This window comes from Carcharhinus amblyrhynchos, chromosome 1 (genome assembly GCF_965287045.1).
Source record: "Carcharhinus amblyrhynchos chromosome 1, sCarAmb.v2.hapA, whole genome shotgun sequence".
NCBI classification, from domain to species: domain Eukaryota; kingdom Metazoa; phylum Chordata; class Chondrichthyes; order Carcharhiniformes; family Carcharhinidae; genus Carcharhinus; species Carcharhinus amblyrhynchos.
Window position 1 is genome coordinate 15,241,135 of NC_137324.1, and position 23,463 is coordinate 15,264,597.

Here is a 23,463-nt window from a genome sequence, read left to right on the forward strand (position 1 = left end):
GCACAGTGCCTGTCCGGCATGTCAAAGATGAAAATGCTAGTGAGAAGCTATATCTGATTGTTACCTGAACAGGTTAAATTGAGAGGGATGGCTACACAGATTTCTACATTAGTGCTGATATAGAAAGGAATGTCAAACAATGTGGCACTTTCAGCCAAAGCTATCAGCAATCAGCTCATGAGAATGGCCAGGTTGACCATATTTATGAATTCACATGGATTATGTTGGCCCATTTATGGGTGTGATGTTCCTTTTGTTACTGGATGCCCCTTTTGAAATGGATGGAGGTATTCAAGATTGGGTCCACAACTTTGCATATCACACTTGAGATGTTGTGTCAACGTTTCACCACCTGCAGTGTACCAGAAGGACTTGTCAGCGCGGTGGCACAGTGATTCGCACTCCTGCCTCACAGTGCCAGGGACCCGGGTTCGATTCCCGGCTTGGGTCACTGTCTGTGTGGAGTTTGCACATTCTCCCTGTGTCTGCATGGGTTTCCTCTGCATGCTCTGGTTTCCTCTCAAATTTTTTCACCTAGAGGATGGTGAATGTGTGGAATTCACTGCCAGAAAGTAGTTGTGGTCAAAATGTATGTGAGTATTAGGTGGATTAGCCAAGCTAAATTGCCTCTTAGTGTCAGGGGACTAGCTAGAGTAAATGTATGGGGTTATGGGGACATGGCCTCCTTCTACACTGTGAGATTCTATGAAGCCATGATTGTCTCAGACAATGGGACAGCATTCACAAATAACAATGGGACAGCATTCACAATTAACAATGGGACAGCATTCACAAATAACAATAGGACAGTATTCACAAGGACAGTGGTGTGATTAGGGGAAATTTTTTGAGGAGCTGAAATTCCACAAGTCCAATCGAGGCATTCAAGAGAAATTAGATTATCTGGAAATGAGTAATATGCAAGGAGGACAATGCAGAGAACGAGGGAGAGTGGCATTTGTTAACCTTTCAGAGAGCCAACACAGACATGACAGGCCAGATGGCCACTAAATGTGCTCTAACCTGTTGTATTATGCCTTTAAGGGATATCATCTTGGCATTGTGAGAAGGGAAATGTCATGTGATTCAGTCTGTTTCATTTTTGCTTTGATGTCTCCAAACTTTGTGCCATATATAGCTGTTCTCATATGTCTCTTTATAAATGAACCCACTACATGTTTGCCCAATCCCTTAGGAGCAATCATTGCCTTGTGTCTTATAGAGTAAATAAGCCCAGTGTATTTTGTCATTATAACACAGCGTGGTGATCAGTGGTGGTTACAGGTGGCAACAAGATTTAGTACATGACATGAGATGGATAGAAAGCTGGTTCGCAGATAGGAAGCAAAGAGTTGGCATAAATGGATCTTTTTTTGATTGGAAGGCAGTGACTAGTGGTACCGCAGGGATCTGTGCTAGGACCCCAACTGTTCACATATATTCATGATTTGGAAGAGGGAACTGAATATATTACCTTCAGATTTGCAGTTGATAGAGAATTGGTTGGGAGGGTGAGCTGTGAGGAGGATGCAAAGATGTTTCAGTGCGATTTAAGCAGGCTGAGTGAGCGGGCATATACGTGGCAGATGCAGTATAATGTGGATAAATGTGAGGTTATCCATTTTGGTAGTAATAATAGAAAGATGGATTGTTACTTGGACAGGTGTAAATTGAGAGGGATGGCTCCTCAGTGAGACCTTGATGACCTTGTGCATCTGTCACTGAAGGTAAGCACGCAGGTACAGCGGGCAGTAAAGAAGGCAAATGGTATGTTGGCCTTCATAGCAAGAGGATTTGAATACAGGGATAGGGATGTTTTGCTGCAATTGTATAGGGCACTGGTGAGACCACATCTGGATATAATGTGCAGCTTTGGTGTCTTTGTCTGAGGAAAGGTGTCCTTACTATAGACGGAGTATAGTGAAGGGTTGTCAGGCTGATTTCTGTTATATGAGGAGAGACTAAATTGGTTAGGACTATATTCACTGAGGTTTAGAAGAATGAGAGAGATCTCATAAAAACTTAATCTCATAAAATTCCAACAGGGTTAGACAGGGTAGATTCAGAAAGAATGTTCCTGATGGTGGGGGAGTCCAGAACTCGGGATCATAGTTTGAGGATAAGGGATAAACCTTTTAGAACTGAGGTGAGAAGAAATTTCTTCACCTATAGAGTGGTGAATGTGTGGAATTCACTACCACAAAGTAATTGAAGTCAAAACGTATGTGATTTTGAGAAGAAATTAGATAAAACTCTTGAGGCTAAAGGGATCAAAGGATATCGGGAGGATGGTTGGAGGTGGTGTCAGGATATTAAATTTGATGATCAGCCGTGATCAAAATAGCAGAGCAGGCTCAAAGGGCCAAATGGCCTACTCCTGCTTGTAGTTTCTAGGTTTCCATGGCATGAGAAAATCCTCGGCATTTTGGTGCGACTTCACTGTGGTCTGAATGTCAGAAAGTGCGGAGAATGCAGTATCGTGACAGCGAAGAAAAGCTTTGGAAGCAAAGCATTGACCTAGTGCTTAAGTAACAGCGTTAGCCTTATCTTTTGCTCTCACTTTGGGCTCCACTCTCATTGAGAATGAGCTTATTCGTGGAGCTTTCCTCTCCTTTGAGTTGCTTAATTGTATACTGTTGTTCATGACTGACTGTGGCTGGACTGCAGAGCTTTGAGCTGATCCATTGATTGTAGGATTGCATTGCATGTTGCTTTTGCTGTTAAGAACACATCTAGGTTTATATGTTAAAGCTTCATCAACTTGGCAGCATCTTGATACTGATGTTGCTCTCAGCTTACTCTTTTCTACATGTTTTATTTAAATGGGATTAGTCACGTGGAACAAGTTCTATGCAGGGCCATGAGGTTATAGATTGTGATATGAAGTTCTGCCACTAATCCCTAACTGTGCCTCTTGGATACCCAATTTTGAGCTGTTAGATCTGTTCCTCATCCATTCCATTTCGGACGGGGATGTGACAAATGGGGGGGCCACAACTTCCTTGTGAAGATGAGACCTAATCTCCAGAAGAATGAGAAGGTAGCCACTCCTACTAATGCTACCATGCACAGGCACATAGAATTGCAAGTTTTAATTTTATTTTTGTTTTTTTTTATTAAACCGAGATTCTAACCATAAGAGTATTGTTCCACATATGTGCCATCACTAAAACCACTAGCTTCCACCTCTGCAACTTTGTTTGACACTGTCCCTGCCTTGGCACATCTGCTGAAGCCCTTGCCAGCTGTGGACTTGACTATTCCAATACACTGGCCTCGCTCATTTTACTGTCTGTAAACTTGACGTCATCCAAAATTCTGCCGCCCATGACCTAACTGGCACAAACTCTTGGTTCCCCTGTGTTCGCTGACCTACACTGGCTCCCGGTTAAGCACTACCTACATTTTAAAATTCTTGGCCTTGTTTTCAGAAAGGAAGTTCAACTTTAAGTTATCTGAACAGCACTGGAATATTTTTGAGAGTGATTTTGTTCATTCGAGGGCTGAGAGCTTCACTGGCAGGGTAGCATTTATTGCTTATCCCTTGTTGCCTTTGAGGAGATGGTGGTGAGCTGTCTTCTTGAATCACTGCCATCCATGAAAACAGCTGACCACCTTCTCAAGGGCAGTTAGCGGTGGGCAACAAGTGCTGGCCAGCCAGCGATACTCACCTCACATGAATAATTTTAAAAACCCCTATGAGACCCTTTAAAAATCCATAATGTTTTAAATGTTTAAATGGATATGCATTTCAGCTCATCATTTTCGTTTCTTTTCCAGATACGCTGCTGATTGACTACCAGTTCACCTTTAGCCTCTCTCAAGAGGATGATCGTTACTACACTGCCATCAACTTTGTAGCCACCCCCGAGGAAGTAAGTATCTCAGGTGACTGACTTTAGGTCTGGCTTTAATCGAGTTCAGTGTCTCTATTAGAAGTGAGTCTGGGTGCCTCAGGCCAGTTTCTTGCAGACATGTCCACAGGATACAAAATCTCATTAGGCAAAAGCAGCTATTCATTTGATAGAAATCCTGCACGGATGGAGAGAAATGAGGAGTGGGAAGCATGTCAAGGTTTCTGATGAAGGCCTGGGCAATGGGGTCGCCCTGCGTGAGGTTTTGTGTTGTTAACTTGGCTGCCTTGTATGTTTTGCAGCCTTCAGTTCCACTCACTGCTTCATCTTGTGAAGTTGTGAATTCAGAGCTTGAGTGTATAGTGATGCCTGAACCTACTTAAGGTCGTCTTAGCCTGTTTCTTATGCAAATCACTTAAAGAAAATCTATAGGTTCTAGGAATACCTCAACATTTTCCAACATGATTCATAGTCATGCAATCCTTGGCACTGCTTATTATTCTCTTCACTCCAGTAGTGGTTAAGTGTTAATTCTCTGGAAATATTTTTTAAATAAACCTTTTATTCATTCTCTTTCAGCAAAACCGAGACTTGGACATGTTTATTAATGCATCAAAAAATTTCAATCTCAACATCACGTGGTCCAGTAGCTTTATGGGTAAGATTGATGGGTATAGTTATTTAAATATTTTGAGGGGATGTGATTTAACATATTGTGTATTTTTGCATAAGTTAGAAGCAGCAGTTTATGATTTAGCTTGTTTAGTCTTTGGAATGATGTATATCTATCTACCACATTCTTCAGCTCCTGCCTGATGAGAGCATAAGGGAAAAAAGTAATTTTCCTTCTCTTAGCTATCCAGTGGTTGGACAGATATCAGCAGGCTACTTTACCATTCTGCAAGGAGTACTTCATAGCTTGGTTTACTTCAACTAAACAATCATTCCAATGTATAAACAGCAGTACAGGGTGTAGTGTGGATTCACCACTTCGTACAAATACTTAAATGATTAAAATATGAGATTTAGTTGTTGGAGGATATCGAATAGGAGGGTCTGATCTTAAAGTTAGAGCTAAACCATTTTGGTGTGAAATCGGGGATCACATTTTCACACCAACAGTAGTGAAAATCTGGATCTCTATTTCTTTAAAGACTGGGAATGCTGATTCAGTTCAAATCATTTTGATTCATTTATGGGATCTCGGTAACAATGGCAAAACCAGCATCTATTACTGACTGCAAGTTGCAAAACTAAATAGCTTGCTAGGCTATGTCATATAGATACAGCCAATAATTATGAAAGTAAATGGCATTGGACCTATATCGGTGAATGGACTTAAAGTACAAGAGTAAGGAAGTTTGGCTTCAGTTGTATAGGACTTGGTGAGACCACACAGGGAATGCAGGGTACACTTTTAGTCTCTGTGTCTAAGGAAGTGGTATCTTTTTGCCTGAGGGGATGCAACAAATGCTAGATGAGAGGATTGGTCCATGAAGTGAGTATGACTATGTCAGGCTGTTGCTTGGCTAATCTATGGGGAAAGCTTGTGCTATATGGGTAGAACTGAAAAAGAAGACGACTTTGATAGGTTTGAACTGTTGGCCCCCAAATAGTCGGCGGGAAATTGAGGAACAAATATGTAAGGAGATTACAGATAGCTCCAAGAAAAATAGGATGGTAATAGTAGGAGATTTTAACTTTCCCAACATTGATTGGGACAGCCATAGTATTAGTTGGTTGGATGGAGAGAAGTTTGTTGAGTGTATTCAGGAGGAATTTCTCGTTCAGTATGTGGATGGCCCGAAGAGAAATAAGATGGCCTCTTGGGAAATAAGAAAGGGCAGATGACAGAAGTGTTAGTGAGGGATCACTTTGGGACTAGTGACCATAATTCTGTTAGTTTTAAGATAGCCATGGAGAATGAGATATCTGGCCCAAAAGTTAAAATTCTAAATTGGGGCAAGGCGAATTTCGGTGGTATCAGGCAAGAACTTTCAGAATTTAATTGGTGGAAGTCTGTGGGCAGGCAGAGGGACATCTCGTAAGTGGGAAGCTTTCAAAAGTGTTAACCAGGGTTCAGGCTAAGCACATTCCTCTTAGAGTGAAGGGCAAGGCTGGCAGAAGTAGGGAACCCTGGATGACTTGGGATATCGAGGCCCTGGTCAAAAAGAAGAAAGAGGCACATGACATGCATAGGCAGCGGGAATCAAGTGAATCCCTTGAAGAGTATAAGGGGTGAAGGAGTAAAGTTAAGAGAGAAATCAGGAGGGCAAAAAAGGGGACTCAAGATTGTTTTGGCAGACAAGGCAAAGAGAATCCAAAGAGCTTCTACAAATACATAAAGGGCAAAAGAGTAACAAGGGAGAAAGTAGGGCCTCTTAAGGATCAACAAGTTATCTGTGCGCAGATCCACAAGGGATGGGTCAGATCCTAAATGAATATTTCTCATCAGTATTTACCATTGAGAAAAGCATGGATGTTAGGTTAGGGAACTTGGGGAAATAAGTAGTGATGTCTTGAGGAGTGTGTATATTACAGAGAAAGAAGTGCTGGAAGTCTTAAAGTGCATCAAGGTAGATAATCCCCACAACCTGACGAAGTGTATCCGAGGACATTGTGGGAGGCGAGGGGGGAAATTGTGGGTACTCTAGCTGAGATATTTGAATCATCGATAGTCACGGGTGAGGTGCCGGAAGATTGGAGAGTGGCAAATGTTGTGCCTTTGTTTGAAAAGGGCTGCAGAGAAAAGCCTGAGAACTACAGGCCAGTGAGCCTAACATCTGTGGTGGGTAAGTTATTGGAAGGCATTTTGAGAGACAAAGTACTTAGAGACGCAAGGACTGATTAGGGATAGTCAGCATGGCTTTGTGAGTGGAAACAAATGTCTCACAAATTTGATTGAGTTTTTTGAAGGGGTAACGAAGAAAGTAGGTGAGGGCAGTGCAGTTGATGTTGTCAACATGGACTTTAGCAAGGCCTTTTGACAAGGTACCGCATGGTAGGTTGTTGCATAAGGTTAAATCTCCCGGGGTCAAGGGTGTGGTATCTAAATGGATACAAAATTGGCTTCTTGACAGAAGCCAGAGGTTGGTTGTAGAGGGTTGTTTTTCAAACTGGAGGTCTGTGACCAGCAGTGTGCCTCGAGTATCGGTGCTGGGCCCACTGTTAGTTGTCATTTATATTAATGATTTAGATGAGAATATAGGGCGCACGGTTAATACGTTTGCAGTTAACACCAAGATTGGTGGTATAGTGGGTAGTGAAGAAAGTTGTCTCTGATTGCAATGGGATCTTGATCAATTGGGCCAGTGGGCTGACGAATGGCGAATTTAGACAAATGTGAGGTGATGCATTTTGGTAGATTGAACCAGGGCAGGACTTAGTCAGTTAATGGTAGAGCGTTGGGGAGAGTTACAGAACGAAGAGATCTAGGTGTACATGTTCATAGCTCCTTGAAAGTGGAATCACAGGTCGATAGAGTGGTGAAGAAGGCATTCAGCATGCTTGGTTTCACTGGTCAGAACATTGAATACAGGAGTTGGGACGTCTTGTTGAAGTTGTACAAGAGATTGGTAAGACCACACTTGGAATACTGTGTACAGTTCTGGTTACCCTATTATAGAAAGGATACTATTAAACTAGAGGGAGTGCAGAAGAGATTTACAAGGATGCTACCTGGACTTGCTAGTTTGAGTTATAAGGAGAGGCTGGATAGACTGGGACTTTTTTTATCTGGACAGTAGAAGGCTGAGGGGTGATCTTATAGAGGTCTGTAAAATAATGAGAGGCACAGATCAGGTAGATGGTCAATATCTTTTCCCAAAGATAGGGGAGTCTAAAACTAGAGGGCATAGGTTTAAGGTGAGAGGGGAGAGATACAAAAGTGTCCAGAGGAGCAATGTCTTTCACACAGAGGGTGATGAGTGTCAGAGGTTTTAGTAGAGGGGGGTACAATTTCGTCTTTGAAAAAGCATTTGGACAGTTACATGGGTAAGATGGACATGGATGAATATGGGCCAAATGCAAACAATTGCGATTAGCTTGCGGTTTTAAAAACAAAGACAGCATGGACAAATTGGGTCTAAGGGCCTGTTTCCATGCAGGAAACCTCTGTGACTGTATGACTCGACCTTGATATTCGTATACATGTTTTCCAGGATCAGTAGGACTAGGTGTGCCTTTATCATTTCTGATCCCTAGATTGTTATTGGATGGCCTATCTGGTTTCATTCCTTTCAGACTTTGTAACAGTTTGTAATGGGTTTGCTAGGGCATTTGGAGTCAACCACTTTGATGTAGTTCTGAAGTTATATGTAGGCTCAACCAGGTAAGGATATCAAATTCCCTTTTCTAACTGATGGTGAATCAGTTTTTACAACAATCACTGGTAGATTCATGGTCACTGTTACTGAAGTTAGATTTTTTAAATTAATTTTTTTGTTAATTTCAATTCCTCCAGCTGCTGTGGTTGGAATCGAACCTATGTCCCCAGATCATTGACCTTGGCCTCTCTAAGTTTATTTATTAGTGTCACAACTAGGCTTACATTCACAGTGCAATGAAGTTACTGAGAAAATCCCCTAGTCGCCACACTCAGGCACCTGTTCGGGCATACTGAGGGAGAATTTAGCATGGCCAATATACCTAACCAGTCTTTCGGACTGTGGGAGGAAACCCACAGAGACATGAGGAGAATGTGCAGTCTCTGCACAGACAGTGACCCAAGTGACCTTGATCACTAAACCAGCCACACAACCACTTTGCCACTACCTCTTTTTCCTTTTTCTTCCTTTAAGATGCTCCTTATAATGCCTGTTATTGACCAAACTTTGGGCCACCTTCCCTAATAACTCCTAATTTTGTTTAACAATAAGCTCCAGTGAAATTCCGTGGGATGTTTTTCAATGTTAAAGACTCTATCTAATTACAAGTTGTTATCTTAGCTGCATATATGACGTGAGTGAACTTGATCAGTGATTTTTATTTTTGGCTATGTTGAGCTATGTGTAAACATATTCTTTCTCTGCTACGTTGGCTGTATAAAATACATTTAGCTTTATGTTTTTATCTCCATCTCGTGAGTTTTTTTACTAATGCACATTGGACAGTTTGTGCTTTTGCAAAAGTATACAATTTTTTTGAAAAATGAATTTTGTTTCTGTACTTTATAGCGGGCACGCCTCCAGGTGAAGAAATGCCAATTGTTTCAAAGACTAACATCAAGGAATACAAGGATAGCTTCTCCAACGAAAAGTTTGATTTTCGCAACAATCCCAATATAACCTTCTTTGTCTACGTCAACAACTTCACCTGGCCTATTAAGATACAGGTTAGTTTCTTTGAACTTTCTTCCAGCAAGGATATTTTAAGAAAAATAAAGTTCAGAGGGGTACTTTTTTTAAAAACAAAATCACCGTTGGCCAATGTTGTCCCTTTGCTTAAGAAGGGAAACAGGGATAATCTGGGAAATTACAGGCCAGTGAGCCTTACGTCAGTGGTAGGGAAATTATTGGAGAGGATTCTTATGGGCAGGAGTTATTAGCATTTGGAAGCATCTGGAATTACTGGCAATAGGCAGCATGGCTTTGTGAGGGGGAGGTCGTGTCTCTCAAACTTTGAATTATAGAATCCCTACGCCAATAACAATCCCACCCAATCCTATCCCCATTACCCCATGTATTTACCCTGCTAATCTCCCTGACACTAAGGGGCAACTGAGCATGGCCAATCAACTTGCACATCATTGGACGGTGGGAGGAAACTGGAGCGCTCGAGGAAAGCCATGCTGACACAGGCTCCACACAGGCAGTGACCTAAGGCTGGAAATGAACCTGAGTTACTGGTACTGTGAGGCAGCAGTGCTAACACTGTGCCACCACAGACCATGTTTGAGCTTGTTGAAAAACTTGGTGAGTTTTTTGAGGAAGTGACAAAGATGTTTGAGGGCAGGGCAGTGGATGTTGTCAACATGGACTTTAGCAAGACCTTTGACAAGGTCCCTCATGGCAGGTTGATACAAAAGGTGTAGTCACAGGATGTGCAGTGAGCCCATAAGATGGATACAGAACTGACTTGATCATAGAAGACAGAGAGTAGCTGTATAAGGGTGCTTTTCTGACTGGAGATCTGTGACCAGTAGTGTTCTGTAGGGGTCAGTGCTGGGACCCCTGTTGTTTGTAATATATTTTAATAATTTGGAGGAGAATGAAGGGTGGTATGATTAGTAGGTTTGTGGATGACACAAAGATTGGGGAAGCTGCAGCTACCAAGGAGGATTGTCAGAGGATACAGCTGGATATAGATAAGCTGGAGACTTGGATAGAGAAATGGCAGATGGAATTTAATCCAGACAAATGTGAAATGATGCATTTTGGAAGTTGTAATGCAGGTGGGAAGTATATGGCAGAATCCTTAGAAGCATTAACATACAGAAAGACATGCAGGTCCACAGTTCCCTGAAACGGCAACTGAAGTGGATAAGGTGGTCAAGAAGGCAGGTGGCATGCTTGCCTTCATCAGTTGAAGCATAAAGTATAAAAATTGACATGTTATAGCTGTATAGAACTTCAGGCCACATTTGGAATGCTGCATGCAGTTCTGTTTGCCACACTACCAGAAGGATGTGGAGGCTTTTGGGGAGGGTACATAAAAGCTTTACCAGTATATTGCCTGTTTGGAGGCTATTAGCTATGAGGTGAGATTGGACAAACTTGCCTTGTTTTCACTTGAACATTCAAACATGATGATTCCCCTCAGAAGAAACACAGAAACTAAAGTCTTCAAAGCAAACTAGGAATCATTGAACGTCAAGAGGAATCAGCAAAAAGAAGTAAACCTCTAGAGAACATATTAAAAACGAAATGAAATGATGACACTTGGAGAATAAAGAAGTTACAAAAGAAGTTATAAAACGAAGTTAAGGAGACAATGTAGAATGTACTGAACTCTATGAAAAGCAACAGAAAATGAGAACAAGTCCAGTGAAAAGTTGAATCAGGAAAATAAGAGCTTGTACAAGGGAAGCTTGGCAATGAAAAATTGCTTGATGAGATAAAATGATTGAAATTGATGGCAGAATCAGTTATTCAGACAGAGAAACTGCGATTATGCGCCCGAACAGGATTGCTGAAATGGTCACACCAATAGAAAAGCACAAGAATGAATCTGATAAAATGGTCAACAATAAAGGTGCTGAATTGAAATGCTGGAATGAGAAGAAACTTTGTCACACCACCTAAGTATAGAGTGCCACGATCATCCCTTTACACATGACAGACGAAGATTGTGAAACAACTGTCAAGACATAAGACCTTTGTTATATTGTGATGATATGTCCCTGTACACATTATAATGTCAGCGACTTGGCAGAGCAAGAGCCACTGTGGAACTGGGGAGTCGTGCCATCCACGTTGATTTATATACAGTACATAGTTAAAGCCTACCAATAAAAGCGTATATGTTTAAAAACACATGCTTCAGGATCTTATCAATGAGCCATCACCACTGCAATAATAAAAAATTAAATACATAACATGACATAGTGTCATTGTTTGAAACTTTGATAACAGATCAAATTAGATCCCTGGAATTACTGTCTCTGAGACCGGAACCCATCGTGCCAAGTAAATATGGAGGGACAGATTGTTCGTAAACACGTGGACCACTTGAGATGCTCCAGCAGTCAGTGTTGCCATTAGAAATGTTTTTGAACCCATAAGCACTGGAGTACCTAATTGATCTGTTATAAACATAACTGATGTCTATAACAGATCAATCAGGTACTTTATAGGAGACAGAGGGTGGTGGTGGATGGTAAATATTCATCATGGAGTGCAGTTACGAGTGGTGTGCCTCAGGGATCTGTTTTGGGGCCACTGTTGTTTGTAATTTTTATTAATGATCTGGATGAGGGTATAGTTGGGTGGATTAGTAAATTTGCTGATGACACCAAAGTTGGAGGTGTGGTAGATTGTGAGGAAGGGTGTCATAGTCTGCAGGGAGACTTAGATAGGTTGCAGAGCTGGGCCGAGAGGTGGCGGATGGAATTTAATGCGGAGAAGTGTGAGGTAATTCACTTTGGTAGGAGCAACAGATGTGTCGAGTATAGGGCTAACGGGAGGACTTTGAATAGTGTGGATGAACAGAGGGATCTAGGTGTGTGTGTACATAGATCCCTGAAAGTTGGGAATCAAGTAGATAAGGTTGTCAAGAAGGCGTACGGTGTCTTGGCGTTTATTGGTAGGGGGATTGAATTTAGGAGTCGCAGTGTAATGTTGCAACTGTACACTACTCTAGTGCGGCCGCACTTGGAGTACTGTGTGCAGTTCTGGTCCCCGCATTACAAGAAGGATGTGGAGGCGTTGGAGAGGGTGCAGAGGAGGTTTACTAGGATGTTGCCTGGTATGGTGGGGAGGTCCTATGAGGAGAGACTGAGGGATCTAGGGTTGTTTTCGTTGGAAAGAAGGCGGCTAAGAGGGGATCTTATTGAAACATATAAGATGATTAGAGGTTTAGATAGGGTGGATAGTGATAGCCTTTTTCCTCGGATGGAGAAAGCTAGCACGAGGGGGCATGGCTTTAAATTAAGGGGGGGTAGCTACAGGACGGATGTCAGGGGTAGGTTCTTTACCCAGCGGGTGGTGAGGGATTGGAATGCCCTGCCTGCTGCAGTTGTAAATGCGTCTAGTTTGGGGGCGTTTAAGAGATCTCTGGATAGGTTTATGGACGAAAAGGGATTGGTATAGGCTAGTGGGTCATTGTTTTTGTAACTGGTCGGCGCAACATCGTGGGCCGAAGGGCCTGTTCTGCGCTGTAATGTTCTATGTTCTATGTTCTATGTTTATACAATGAAGATTGTATAAAGGAGTGAAAGAGGAAGGGATGTGGTGATTGTTTAAGAACAATACAGCAGAGTAAGGGCCACCTGGCCTAGGTGACTGATTAGGATGCAGAGTGGGTTATCACTCCAGGGGATAAACTCCTCTCAAGCAGAAGACGTATTGGGAACTGTGTGCAGACGTGTGGCTGCTGTAGTTATTAATTAATACTGTTGTGTTTCTAATGAAGTCTGTGAAAGTGCATCATTACATCTCTGTGATTGTTTGCTTCCCATGTGTAGAATAAAGCTGAGGTAAATCGACTGGTGACCTCATGAGCACTTTTCATAGAACTCAAAAAGAATAGTTTTGAAATTGAGATTATTGCATAACCAACACACAATGCAAGGTTCCAGTGCTTGTCTAAAGCTGCAATTGTGACATATTTGACAGAAAAAAATTTGTCAAGAAATATTCAATTTAAAATTGGGAAATGAAACGGTCATGGGATTTTATTTTTCTGGAAGCGCAGGAATGTTTTTGAGGAAGAGACTTGCAGAACTATAGGGAATGAGAAATGAAATGGGATTGCATTCCAGAGAGTCATTGTGGAATTGGTGAGCTGATTGGCCTCTTTCTCTGCTGTAAGAAAAACAGAAAATGCTGGAAAATCTCAGCAGATCAGACAGCATTTGTGGGGAGAGAATAGAGCCAACATTTCATATCTAGATGACCCTAGGGACAGTGCTCACGGAACGAGATAGAATATCTATAGAGATATAATAGAGGAGCTTCAAGATTGCATCACCAATTTTTGAAATTTCTCCATTTGGGTTTGATTTCATTGTGTGTAGATTTTTATTTTTAATCTTCCTGTTAGATTTTGTAAAAAGCCTTATTCTATGTATTGTGAACATATATATTTATTTTCAGTTACAAAAACATGTTTCACAAGACATTGTTTCCTTCTGGCAAACATGATGTTCCTGAGATATCTTCCCTCACCCCTAACACTGAAACATTATCTCTTTAATGGTAGGGCGGGGTGTGGGGGGAGCTGTGTAATGAGAACAATAGAAACCCAGCTCAGTTTGTACATGTTGGAACAATAAGCACCAGTGCAAAGAAAGGTCAAATAAGACTGGCAAATCATGTTTCTGGAAACTTAGTTAAAGATGACAGTGGCTGTCTCAGGAACTCAAGAACTGCAGTGACTGATTTATTAACATAAACTTTAAGGAAGTTAAAAATGTTACCAGTTTTTCAAAATCTTTGACAGTATTCAGCTTTGTTATTCCTCCTACACATTGTGGTTTAACCTTGTTTCTGCAGCCATGGTTTAGAAAGCTTGGAACCTGAATCGTAGCTGCCTTGCAATTTCGTATTTCAGTCTTTAAATGGCCATAGAGGTTTACAGCATGGAAACATGCCCTTCGGCCCAATTTGTCCATGCTGCCCTTCTTAAAAAAAAATTCCTAAGCTAATCCCAAGTGCCCATATTTAGCCCATATTCCTCTTTACCCATCTTACTCATGTAACTGTCTCAATGCTTTTTCAAAGACAAAATTGTACCCGCCTCTACTACTACCTCTGGCAGCTTGTACCAGACACTCACCACCCTCTGTGTGAAAATAATATTGCCCCTCTGGACCCTTTTGTATCGCTCTTAAACCTATGCCCTCTAGTTTTTGACTTCCCTACCTTTGGGAAAAGATATTGACTATCTAGCTGATCTATGCCCCATATTATTTTACAGACTTCTATAAGATCACCCCTCAGCCTTCTATGCTCCAGAGAAAAAAAAGTCCTAGTCTATTCAACCTGTCCTTATAACTCAAACCATCAAACCCTGGGAGCATCCTCGTAAATCTTTTCTGCAGTCTTTCTAGTTTAGTAATATCCTTTCTTTAATAGGGTGACCAGAACTGTACACAGTATTCCAAGTGTAGTCTTACCAATATCTTGTACAACTTCAACGAGACGTTCCAAGTCCTTGGTGAGCCAATAGTAGCATGCAGACTGTTAATCTATTCATGTGCAATTCTTGATTTTACCTTTTTAAAAAAGGTGGTATCCTGTTCAAAATGGGTTGACGTCTTATCCCAGTTTATTGAGTTGGAGATACTTGGGCGATTCACAGTGTAGCTTCATGGGATATGTTTTCCATCAATTAAGGTTTTAAAAACTGGTGATTTAATGTGTGTGCAGTTATAAGGAATACGGATAGGGTAAGTAGGAAGCAACTGGTTCCCTTGGTTGATGGGTCGATTATGAAGGGGCACAGTTTTAGGGTGAGGGGCAGGAGATTCAGAATGGATTTGAGAAAAACCTTTTTCATTGAGGGCACTGCTGAGGGAGGTAGTGGAGGCTACAAACTTTACAACCTTTAAAAAAAATATTTGGATGAGCACTTGAAATATCATAACACTTGACATGGAACAAGTGCTAAAGAATGGATTTAGCGTGATTTTAATGATAGTTGTCGGTGCAAACTTTGTGGGCCGAAGGTCCTTTTCTGTGCTATGTGACTCTATGACACTATGAAGCCTCTTTATGTTAATGCATTAGTTTGAAATTCCAGGTTGCAGTTTATCTACAGTGGCTTATTTTTGTGTGTCAGTATTTGTAGGGGTTTCCTGTTCTGACCCCAGCTGATTATACTCGACAAGTCAAATCCCAGAGTGAAATCTGGCTTGATAGATCCTAACTTTCTTTTTAGAAACTTTGGAGGAAAGTTACTGAACAAATTCACTGGAGTCTGCGGATGAAATTTTAACACATAGAATAATTCACTAGACAAATACACCAGACAAAAAGCTTAGCAAAAACAAGAAAATGATTAAAACTCAGATATCCCAGAAATGTCTTTACAGATATAAATAAATTCGGAAAGATAAAACAACTTACAATATCTATTTTAAACTCTAATATTCAGGCAAGTGTGAGGTCCATGTGAATTAACAGGCGAATTGGTCAGACACATTCCAAATTAAATGACAGATATGACCAAAACAGATTTCATGGATATCTCAAAAATCCACCCAGGTGTTTGTCATATTTTGAGTCAGCCAGTCTCATGAGAACCTTGTCTTTCTTACAAGAGTTTCTAGTGAAGAACCCAATTTGGAATTCTCTCCAAACCGTACGCCTGTTCACATGAAAGTAGCAATGGCTTCAGTCTTGCCTTCTGAGATTCCTTTCCCCTGGATTTCTCAGCACATTCAAACTTCATTTTCCAAGCACAGTTTCAGATCATCAGCAGCACCAAGCAGAACACTGCTTCAAAAAATCTGTCAGACTTTGCATCCCTATCCCTGTCTTTGTTCCTTCCTTTTACCTCCATCTGGGATCTCGTTCTGTTGTGTCCCCGCCCCTGCTGCACCTTTCTCACAACGGTGTTCCATTATTAGATCACCTGGCCTGTTAGTAGCAGCATTTGACTTTTTCTCTTCTGTGCATGGGCGGAGGCCAGCTCCCCACCTGAAAAACACAGTTGATGTGAACTGCAAGTGTCTGGCCACTTCCCAGCTGGCACATGCGCATAAAACCCAACTCCCAGTGGGAACTGTAGTTTCAGATCTGCGACTGCAGGTATAAAATTAATGAATTTTTTTTCTGTTCATTTTAGAAATTTTGATTGTCTGAAATATAGTTGAAAGATTAAATGTTTGGCTGTTTGATGATTGGTCTTGATTTTATGAAATGGGTGGAGTGAGAGATATGAGATCTCATTCGAAGATATATAAGCAATCACGAAATTGAGTGCTCAGTTTGAGCTCTCTTCATGCCAACGGTTGAATTTCATTTTGTTCCAGGCAGTGAACAGCGGCACATGTAATCAGTAGCAAAGTAAACGTGAAAACACGTAGATCTGTTATGTAGTTGAATACATATGTCAACTTAAAGTTGTATGCAAAGTCCTGGGAGGGAGTAGAGGGCACATTATCACATGCTTCCCCTGCTTCATAAAGTCAAGATCTGACATTGAATGGGTATGTTCTCATTTAGTCTTGTGATTTTATTTCATAATGCTGATTGTTAGAAATAACATAAGATTTTCAAGTTAAAACTCGGGCCTTGCAGTGGTAGCGTAAAACAGTTGTACTGGGGATATTTCATTTGTAATTCATGTAGTGCGACATGCAAACCAAATTTAGTCAAATTTGCAGTTTCTGCAGTGCTTTCAATGTAATCCATTGACAGGTGCCCATGTGAAAGAACACAGACACTATTGTCCAACACTGTGCTTCACCTGTTTGTATTCTAAATCTATGTACATGTAGAATATGAAAATATGGTCCCTCTGGCAATTCCCTCTCTTGAGGATCATGTTGATTTCTATTCAAAAAAAAACACCGAACAGTTCAAGACTTTCATTCAGAAAATACTACTCTTATAAGATTAATTAAAGTGGACACGAGTGATCAGTATGAGGCCAATATTTTCTCAGATGCTTGTAAACAAAAACTTGAATCTGATTGGAATGGTCTTGTTGCAGCTTTGCAACCAGTTTTCCCTGATTTGCTTTGCTTCAAAAGATCATTCACTTGGAAAATAAAGGAAGTAGGAGTTTTTTTTTGCAAATTGCTTATTTCCTGTAGATGTATGGCCAGTTGACTTTGTGCAGACACCAAAACAATTGACATGCATGTTTTAAGACTGAGATATAGGAGAAGAATTAGGCTATTCAGCCTAATTCTTCCATTCAATCGTGCCTGATATGATTCTCATCCCTATTCTCCGTAACCCTTGATCCTCTTATTGATCAAGAGCCTATGTATCTCTGCCTTAAAGGCACTAATGACCTGGCCTCCACAGCTCTCTTTGGCAAAGAGTTCCACAGATTCACCATCCTTCCTGGATGAGAAGACTTTGGCGGATAGGATCTAGGGAAATCCTAAAGCTTTTACAGGTATGTCAAGAATGAAAGATTGGTTAGGACAAGATTAGGGCCAGTCAGAGACAGCAGTGGGAAGTTGTGCGCGCAGTCTGAAGAGATAGGAGAGGCACTGAATGAGTATTTTTCGTCACTATTCACGCAGGAAAAAGTCAGTGTAGTCGAGGAGAATACTGCGATACCAGGTAATAGACTAGACGGGATTGAGGTACATAAGGAGGAGGTGTTAGCAATTCTTAAGAGTGTGAAAATAGATAAGTCCCCTGGGCCGGATGGGATTTACCCTAGGATTCTCTGGGAGGCTAGGGAGGGGATTGCAGAGCCTTTGGCTTTGATCTTTACGTCGTCATTGGCTTCAGGTATAGTACCGGAAGACTGGAGGATAGCAAATGTTGTCCCCTTGTCCCCTTGTTCAAGAAAGGGAGTAGAGACCATCCTGGGAATTATAGACCAGTGAGCCTTACTTCTGTTGTGGGCAAAGTTTTGGAAAGAATTGTAAGGGATAGGATTTATAATCATCTAGAGGGAAATAAATTGATTAGGGATAGTCAACACGGTTTTGTGAAGGGTAGGTCGTGCCTCACAAACCTTATTGAGTTTTTTGAAAAGGTGACCAAAGAGATAGATAAAGGTAAGGCAGTTGACGTGGTGTATATGGATTTTAGCAAAGCATTTGATAAGGTTCCCCATGGTAGGCTATTGCAGAAAATGCAGATGCATGGGATTGAAGGTAATTTAGCAGTTTGGATCAGGAATTGGCTAGCTGATAGAAGACAGAGGGCGGTGGTTGATGGGAAATATTCAACCTGGAGTTCAGTTACAAGTGGTGTACCTCAAGGATCTGTTTTGGGGCCACTGCTGTTTGTCACTTTTATAAATGACCTAGATGAGGGTGTAGAAGGATGGATTAGTAAATTTGCTGACGACACCAAAGTCGGAGGAGTTGTAGACAGTGAGGATGGATGTTACAGTTTGCAGAGGGACATAGATAAGCTGCAGAGCTGGGCCGAGAGTGGCAGATGGAGTTTAATACAGAAAAGCGTGAGGTGATTCACTTTGGTAAGAATAACAGGAGTACAGAAGATAGGGCTAATGGAAGGACTCTTAGTAGTGTCGACGAGCAGAGAGATCTCGGGGTACATGTGCATAGCACCCTGAAAGTTGGCACCCAGGTTGATAAGGTTGTTAAGAAGGCGTACGATGTGTTAGCTTTTATTGGTAGAGGGATTGAATTTCGGAGCCGTGAGGTCATGTTACAACTGTACAAAACCCTGGTGCGGCCGCACTTGGAGTATTGCGTACAGTTCTGGTCGCCGCATTATAAGAAAGATGTGGAGGCATTGGAAAGGGCGCAGAGGATGTTTACCAGGATGTTGCCTGGTGTGGTGGGAAGATCTTATGAGGAAAGGCTGAGGGACTTAAGGTTATTTTCATTGGAGAGAAGAAGGTTACGAGGTGACCTGATTGACGCATACACGATGATCAAAGGATTGGATAGGGTGGACAGTGAGAGCCTTTTACCTCGGATGGTGATGGCTAACACAAGGGGACATAGCTTTAAATTGAGGGGTAGTAATTATAGGACAGATGTCAGAGGTAGATTCTTTACTCAGGTAGTAAGGTCGTGGAATGCCCTGCCTGCAGCAGTTGTGGACTCGCCAACTTTAAGGGCGTTCAAATGGTCAGTGGATAGGCATATGGATAATATTGGAATAGTTTAGGTTAGAGGGTCATTAGATTGGTTCCACTGGTCGGCGCAACGTCGAGGGCCGAAGGGCCTGTAGTGCGCTGTAATGTTCTATGTTCTAATATGTACATAAATATTACAATGCAACCAGACAGTGACATATATAGCTTTGACAAAGGGGTCGTCTGAACTCAAAAATGTCAGCTCTTTTCTCTCTTTCCAGATGCTGCCAAACCTGCTGAGATTTTCCAGCATTTTCTCTTCTGGTTTCAGATTCCAGTAATTTGTTTTTATCCAGTGACATACACAAACAAGATGAGAGGAACAAAATCACAGGCATGAAATGAACTAGCCAAGACTTTCTGGAAATGATGCATACCTGAAGGCATGTATGCGAGGAAAAATGAGAAGCACTTTGGAAGGAGGAATAGAGGCACAGACTACTTTCTAAATGGGAAAATGCTCAGGAAATCAGAAACACAAAGGGACCTGGGAGTCATTGTTCAAGATTCTCTTAAGGTCAACGTGTAGGCAGTTAGGAACGCAAATGTAATATTGACCTTCATGCCGAGAAGGCTAGATTACAAGAGCAGGGATGTACTTCTGAGGCTGTATAAGGCTCTGGTCAGACCCCATTTGGAGTAGTGTGAGCAGTTTTGGGCCCCGTACCTAAGGAAGGATGTGCTTGCCTTGGAAAGGGTCCAGAAGAGTTGCACAGTTTGTGTAGTTGCAACATGACCTCACGGCTCCGAAATTCAATCCCTCTACCAATAAAAGCTAACACACCGTACGCCTTCCTAACAACCTTATCAACCTGGGTGCCAACTTTCAGGGAGCTATGCACATGTACCCCGAGATCTCTCTGCTCGTCAACACTACTAAGAGTCCTTCCATTAGCTCTATCTTCTGTACTCCTGTTATTCTTACCAAAGTGAATCACCTCTTACTTTTCTGTATTAAACTCTATCTGCCACCTCTCAGCTCAGCTCTGCAGCTTATCTATGTCCCTCTGCAAACTGTAACATCCATCCTCACTGTCTACAACTCCTCCAACTTTGGTGTCGTCAGCAAATTTACTAATCCATCCTTCTACACCCTCTAGGTCATTTATAAAAATGACAAACAGCAGTGGCCCCAAAACAGATCCTTGATATTGTGTACAGAAAGCTTGTAAGGCAAATAAAGTAGCCTTTAATTCTAAATAATTAATTTTGTTTCTCTTAAGCATTCCATCTCCCTCCAATGTGTATGGTGCCATCGGATGCACCCAATCCTAAGCCTGAGGAATCACTTATTTGATAAAGGTGTCCCCTTATCAATTTTATGGCACGGAGTTAACACATTGTCAATGCACCAAGTGATCTCATCACAAGCTGCTGGGGAAAGATCCATTTTTCTGTCAAAATGACCTTTTATCTTTCAAAGCCCATGTTTTTCCTTTTTTCAAGCCCTTTGTAACGCAATGGCCCATATTGTGTACCAGAGAAAGCAGCCACTAATTTGCCAATCTCAGAGGAAACAAATCACTTTGATTTGAGGCCAACAAGCATTTGCAGAGACAATATATTTAACCTGATTTCGTGGATGAGTTCAGTGTGAAGCCGAGAAAGGTAATTTTGTGTACTGGAACCTGAACTAATTTGTGTGGCTGTTTGACAAACCAAGGTCAGGTAGTTCCTCTGGCTGCACTCAATACTCGCTGTTTTGGCAACAAGTAAGATGAATATATCTGCCACTACAGTGTTATTGTTGCTCCACGTTGTTGCAAGTGGCTGTTTCAACAACTTTGTGAAAACTTGAGATCCTGAGCTCAGCTCATTTGTTAATGCTCAAGTTCCATTCCATTTGAATTTTCTGTATTTTCCTATGTTACATTGAGATTGGTATCGAAGATTGGCATCTTTGAGGCCACAAAAAGGTCCTTACTGAGGAATTGTGCAGTCATGTCTGAAGTGTTCATTTTAAAATGGTGGTAGTTTATAAGTTCATTCATAGAGTCATAGGGATCTACAGCATGTATACAGGCCCTTTGGCCTAACTTGTCCATGCCAGCCAGGTTTTATAAACTGAACTAGCCCCATTTATGTAGAAACATAGAAGGTAGGAGCAGGAGAAGGCTATTCGACCATTTGAGCCTGCTGTGCCATTCATTGTGATCATGGCTAATTGTCTCACTTGATAGCCTAATCCAGCTTTCTCCCCATTACTGTTGATCTTGTTTGCCCCAAGTGCTCTATCAAGCTACCTCTTGAATACATTCAGTGTTTTGGTATCAACTACTTTCTGTGATAATGAATTCCACAGGCTCACCACTCTTTGGGTGAAGAAATGTCTCCTCATCTCCGTCCTAAATGGCCTACCCTCAGACTGTGACCCCTGGTTGTTGACTCCCCCACCATGGGGAACATCCTCCCTGCATCTGCCCTGTTTAATCCTGTTAGAATTTTATAAGTTTCAATGAGATCCCCCTCACTCGTTGAACCACAGTGAAGACAATCCTAATGTAGTCAATATCTCCACGTGCATCAGTCCTGCCATCCCCGGAATCAACCTGGTCAACCTTTGCTGCACTCCTTCGAGAGCAAGAACTTCCTTCCTTAGAAAAGGAGACCAAAATGGCACACAATACTCTAGGTATGGCCTCACCAAGGCCCTGTATTGTTGCAGCAACACATCCCTGCTCCTGTATTTGAAACCTCTTGCAACAAAGGCCAACACACCATTTGCCGCCTTTACTGCCTGCTGTACCTGCATGCTTACCTTCAGTGACTGGTGCACTAGGACACCTGGGTCCCGCTGCACACTTACCTCTCCCAATTTACAGTCATTCAGGTAGTAATCTGCCTTCTTGCTTTTGCTTCCAAGGGAAATAACCTCACATTTATCCAAATTATACTGCACCTGCCATTGATTTGCCCACTCCCCAACCTGTCCAGATCATTCTCCCACCCAACTTATATCACCTGCAAGCTTTGTGATGTTACATTTTGTTTCCTCATCAGCATTAAGGGCATTTAAATTGTCATTGGATAAACATATGGATGATATTGGAATCATGTAGGTTAGATGGGCTTTCGATTGGTTTCGCACGTCGGCGTAACATCAAGGGCCGAAGGGCCTGTACTGCGCTGTAATGTTCTGTGTTCATTCAAATCATTAATATATATTGTGGTTAGCTGGGATCCCAACACCAATCCCTGCGGCACCTCACTAGTTACTGCCTGCCAACTTGAAAAGCACCAATTAATTCCTACTTTGTTTCCCTTCTGCCAACCAGTTTTCTATCCATCTCAATTCACTTCATCCAATCCCACACGCTTTAATCTTGGACAATAATCTCTTATGCGGGACTTTGTCAAACGCTTTCTGAAAGTCCAAATGTACCACATCGACTGACTCCCCCTTGTCACCTCTACTGATTACATCTTCAAAGAATTCCAACAGATTTGCCAAGCATGATTTCCCCTTTGTAAATCCATGCTGACTGTGTCTGATCTTGCCACTGCTTTCTAAAATGCTCTGCTATAAACTCCTTGATAATGGATTAGAGAATTTTCCCCACTACCTATGTTAGGCTTACTGTTTTCTCCCTAACTCTCTTTTTGAATATTGGAGTGACAGTCAGTACTCTCCAATCTGCAAGGACTATTGTAGAGTCTATAGAATCCTGGAAGGTGACCACTAATGCATCCACTATTTCTAGAGCCACTTCCTTAAGTACTCTGGGATGTAGATTGTCAGGCCCTGGTGATTTATCTGCCCCTGCGTTTGGCCCATATACCTTTAAACCTTTCCCATCCATGTACGTGCCCAAATGTCTTTTAAATGTTGTAATTGTACCTGCCTTTACCACCTCCTCTGATAGCTCATTCAATAAATGCATCATCCTCTGCGCCAGGAAGTTGCCCTTCAGATTTTAAATCTTTCTTCTCTCATCTTAAACCTATGCCTTCTAGTTTTGGACTCCCCCACCTTGGGTAAAAGACCATGGCTATTTACCTTATCTGTACACCTCATGATTTTATAAACCTTTATAAAGTCACCTCATCCTCCTATACTCCAGGGAAAAAATGTCCCAGCCTATCTGATTTGATAGATTGAGGATCATGCAATATTCATGATTTTGTCTCCTTGCTCAGGCATAGCATTTTCAGTAACACCTTAGTGTTGTAGTCTAAGAATTTCCTCATCAGCTCCTTAAATTTC

General features: G+C 41.7%; 1 protein-coding gene across 3 annotated transcripts in view; it reads left to right on the forward strand.

The window, feature by feature from the left end:
• Positions 1-23,463, forward strand: part of atrn (attractin) — a 329,788-nt gene that overhangs the window by 162,728 nt on the left and 143,597 nt on the right. For all 3 annotated transcript variants that reach the window (XM_080194537.1, XM_080194632.1, XM_080194724.1), the window contains exons 22-24: positions 3,781-3,875; positions 4,434-4,512; positions 9,029-9,186. In XM_080194537.1, coding sequence (XP_080050663.1) covers positions 3,781-3,875; positions 4,434-4,512; positions 9,029-9,186 — 332 coding nt within the window. The remainder of the gene's footprint in view (positions 1-3,780; positions 3,876-4,433; positions 4,513-9,028; positions 9,187-23,463) is intronic.